Source organism: Pygoscelis adeliae, unplaced genomic scaffold (genome assembly GCF_000699105.1).
Source record: "Pygoscelis adeliae isolate BGI_AS28 unplaced genomic scaffold, ASM69910v1 Scaffold290, whole genome shotgun sequence".
Lineage (NCBI taxonomy): Eukaryota > Metazoa > Chordata > Aves > Sphenisciformes > Spheniscidae > Pygoscelis > Pygoscelis adeliae.
In genome coordinates this window covers 871,647-874,407 of record NW_008823965.1, presented here as the reverse complement: position 1 = coordinate 874,407, position 2,761 = coordinate 871,647, and the positions used below count along the sequence as shown (strand labels likewise).

Here is a 2,761-nt window from a genome sequence, read left to right as displayed (position 1 = left end):
AATAATTCTAGGAAAATTGGTACATTGACTTCACTTCCCTTCTACTTGCAGGCTAGGCAACAGGTTATTTAATTTACTACTGGGAATCACCATAAATATATTAACTATAGAAATAAAGAATATTCTTACCACTAACATATTAAATACCATAGTTAGTTAGATACAAAGACAAATTAAGATTGAATTTACACAGCTTTTACGCCAAAAGAAACTGCCCACCCCTTACCCCCCAAGCCCCAGCAGTACTACAAAGGATTACTATCCATCAGTTGTCCCAAGCAACACAGCTATGGTCAGGATTTGAGTTTAGTGAATTTATGGATAGAGACTTTTCAAGAAAAATCTAGTATCTAGCACGCCAAATGCTGATATTTCAATACATATTTTAAAAAATAATTGTTAAGGAGTAATTTTATATAAAATGTAGGCATTGTAAATTAATGCAAAATATTTGACATGAAGACAACCATGTCTTAACGGATTTCTAATCAAAGAAAGATGCAACACAAGGCACAATCTGCTCCAGATAAGGAAAGGAAGATGGATTTTCTTTTTTTTTTTTTTTTAATGTTACGGATTTAAAGACAGACAAATCTTCTCAAAGACAAATAAGGGATAGTGGTCTATGAGATGAGAAGACAAGCCACAAAGCTTAAGTGATTTCTATTATCTATTCAGATGTACATAAACATAAAAGTGGCTTGGTACAGAAGACTTGTTTTAAGACGACTGAGCTTTTAGAAACTCATGAGAATCAAGTTGATCAACTCTTGGGAGTGTAGCTGCAAAGCCACCTGCCACAGGCTGCCTCAGAATTTCCTGTGGGATATAGGGCAGTTCTAGTCCAGAAGCCAGTTACAAACAGAACCATGCCTACCCTACTAAGTCCTGATATTCAGTCAATTACTTAAATCTAAATTAAGTATTTTTATCTTTAGATGTGTCATATGTTTAAATTGCTATCAATATTAGAGCTTGCTTCTGCCCTATCAGCTAGTTCAAAACCATCAGCATCCAATGATTAAGCGAATACCAGGAAACCTAAACCAAGAAAACATGTTCCTTACAGGGCATCAATGTAACAAAAAGTTTAACCACATGTCTTATACTAAGTACTGCAAGATAATGCTTGTTAAAGAAATTCAACAGTATTCTTGCCATTCATGCAAACAGAGTATCTAATTTTATAAAGATGCATTTATTGTGTAAAGAAAGGGTACAATTTAAATCCTATCGATACGAACACATTCACAGCTCTGTAGAGGTGGACGTCAGAATGTTATTTAGATGAATTTCCATGGAAACTGACCAGTTAACAATTTCACCTCTGCTCTCAGTCGAAATATATAAATACCTATGAACCAGTCTTAAGATTGTAAAAAGCCTGCATCTTCATATTAATATATGATGGAAATGAACAATCTTTTCTTGAAAAATCAGGCATGGTATGTTTTATTACAGCAAAATCCTGGCTGTTTTGATTGTAATAAATGAAAGAAATGTTTAAAATACTTAAAAAAAAAGACGACCGAGGAAGATTTAAAGATCTTTATGTACAAATTTACATTGTTATATATTGCATAGAAAATGTGTTTGTTAGGCATACAAATGAGTACATGTTTTGATATGAATACAAACAGAATCTGACCAAAAGAAATTAGATCCTCTCACAAAAGAAAATTTTAAAGAAACCTCAACTTTTATATAAAACGAATAAAGACCTCTGAAGAGGCCTCTCATCATCATCAAATATCAAAATGTTCAAATAATACTATACTATTACTACTACTACACAGCTTCTGATAGACATTTTGACAACAGAAATTTGAGGGAAAAAAGTACTGAAGAATACACCTATTTCAGTATCTAGGCTCAATCTATCATATTATTTGACCTGCAAAGATGCTGATCTACATATTTAATTAAAAAAAAAAAAAAAGCCCTAACAAATGCAGAAAACCGTAATTTGATTATATGGGTTTTTTGCTTTCTGAGAAAACCCCAATTGTTTGATTCTATTTAATGGCAGATTAATTAAATCTGTAATAGACAAACCTCCTCAGCCTATAATTACAAGTCAAATGCTACTTGGGCTTCTATTTAGAATTTCCACACATGATGTCCTTTCGCCACACAGTTAGGATGAAGAATCTTAATTATATCTATAGAAAATTGCATGTTGCATAATTTTCACAGTGAAAAACAAAAAAGTATAATGAAAAATCGAGTCTGATAGTAGCATATATTAAACGAGAACCTGAAAGCCACCACTGCTCTATAGCAAGGCTATGTTGTAAAGGCTGCTCACTACGTTTCCTACAGAAGCTGTTACTATGTGCTAGTATTGTTCAATAGAAAAGATGACACACCTTTATTTCGTGATCTGGAAAGATTGATTTTCCGTTTTGTGGTGTCCATCTCTTGAGATGTTATCTGCTCTGCTTCTATTTCACTAGTCATTTCTACATTATTAACTGCATTATTCTTACTCCCCTCATTTTGCGTTATTCCATGTAAACTTGTGTTTCTGCCATCATCATCAATCATTTTTTTAGTCACACTTAATGTTTCTGAGGTGTTGATTGCACAAAGGTCATCAGTGACTGTGGAGTTTCCACATTCAATCCAATTCTCATTTGTGTTACCGGTTGGAACCAGCGGTCTGATTTTCTGTTCCTCTGATTCTACATCATCATAGAGTTCTGGTGTGAAGTAGATACTGTCATCCTCATCTTCAGCTTCTGCAGATACATTTAACTTT

At 33.4% G+C, this 2,761-nt stretch overlaps 1 protein-coding gene across 1 annotated transcript in view; it reads right to left on the bottom strand.

Moving 5' to 3' along the window:
- Nucleotides 1–2,331: 2,331 nt before the first annotated feature.
- BRIP1 (BRCA1 interacting protein C-terminal helicase 1) overlaps nt 2,332–2,761 on the bottom strand; it is a 61,560-nt gene continuing 61,130 nt past the window's right edge. The window contains exon 20 of the mRNA XM_009323961.1: nt 2,332–2,757. Within this exon, the coding sequence (XP_009322236.1) occupies nt 2,332–2,757 (426 nt within the window). The remainder of the gene's footprint in view (nt 2,758–2,761) is intronic.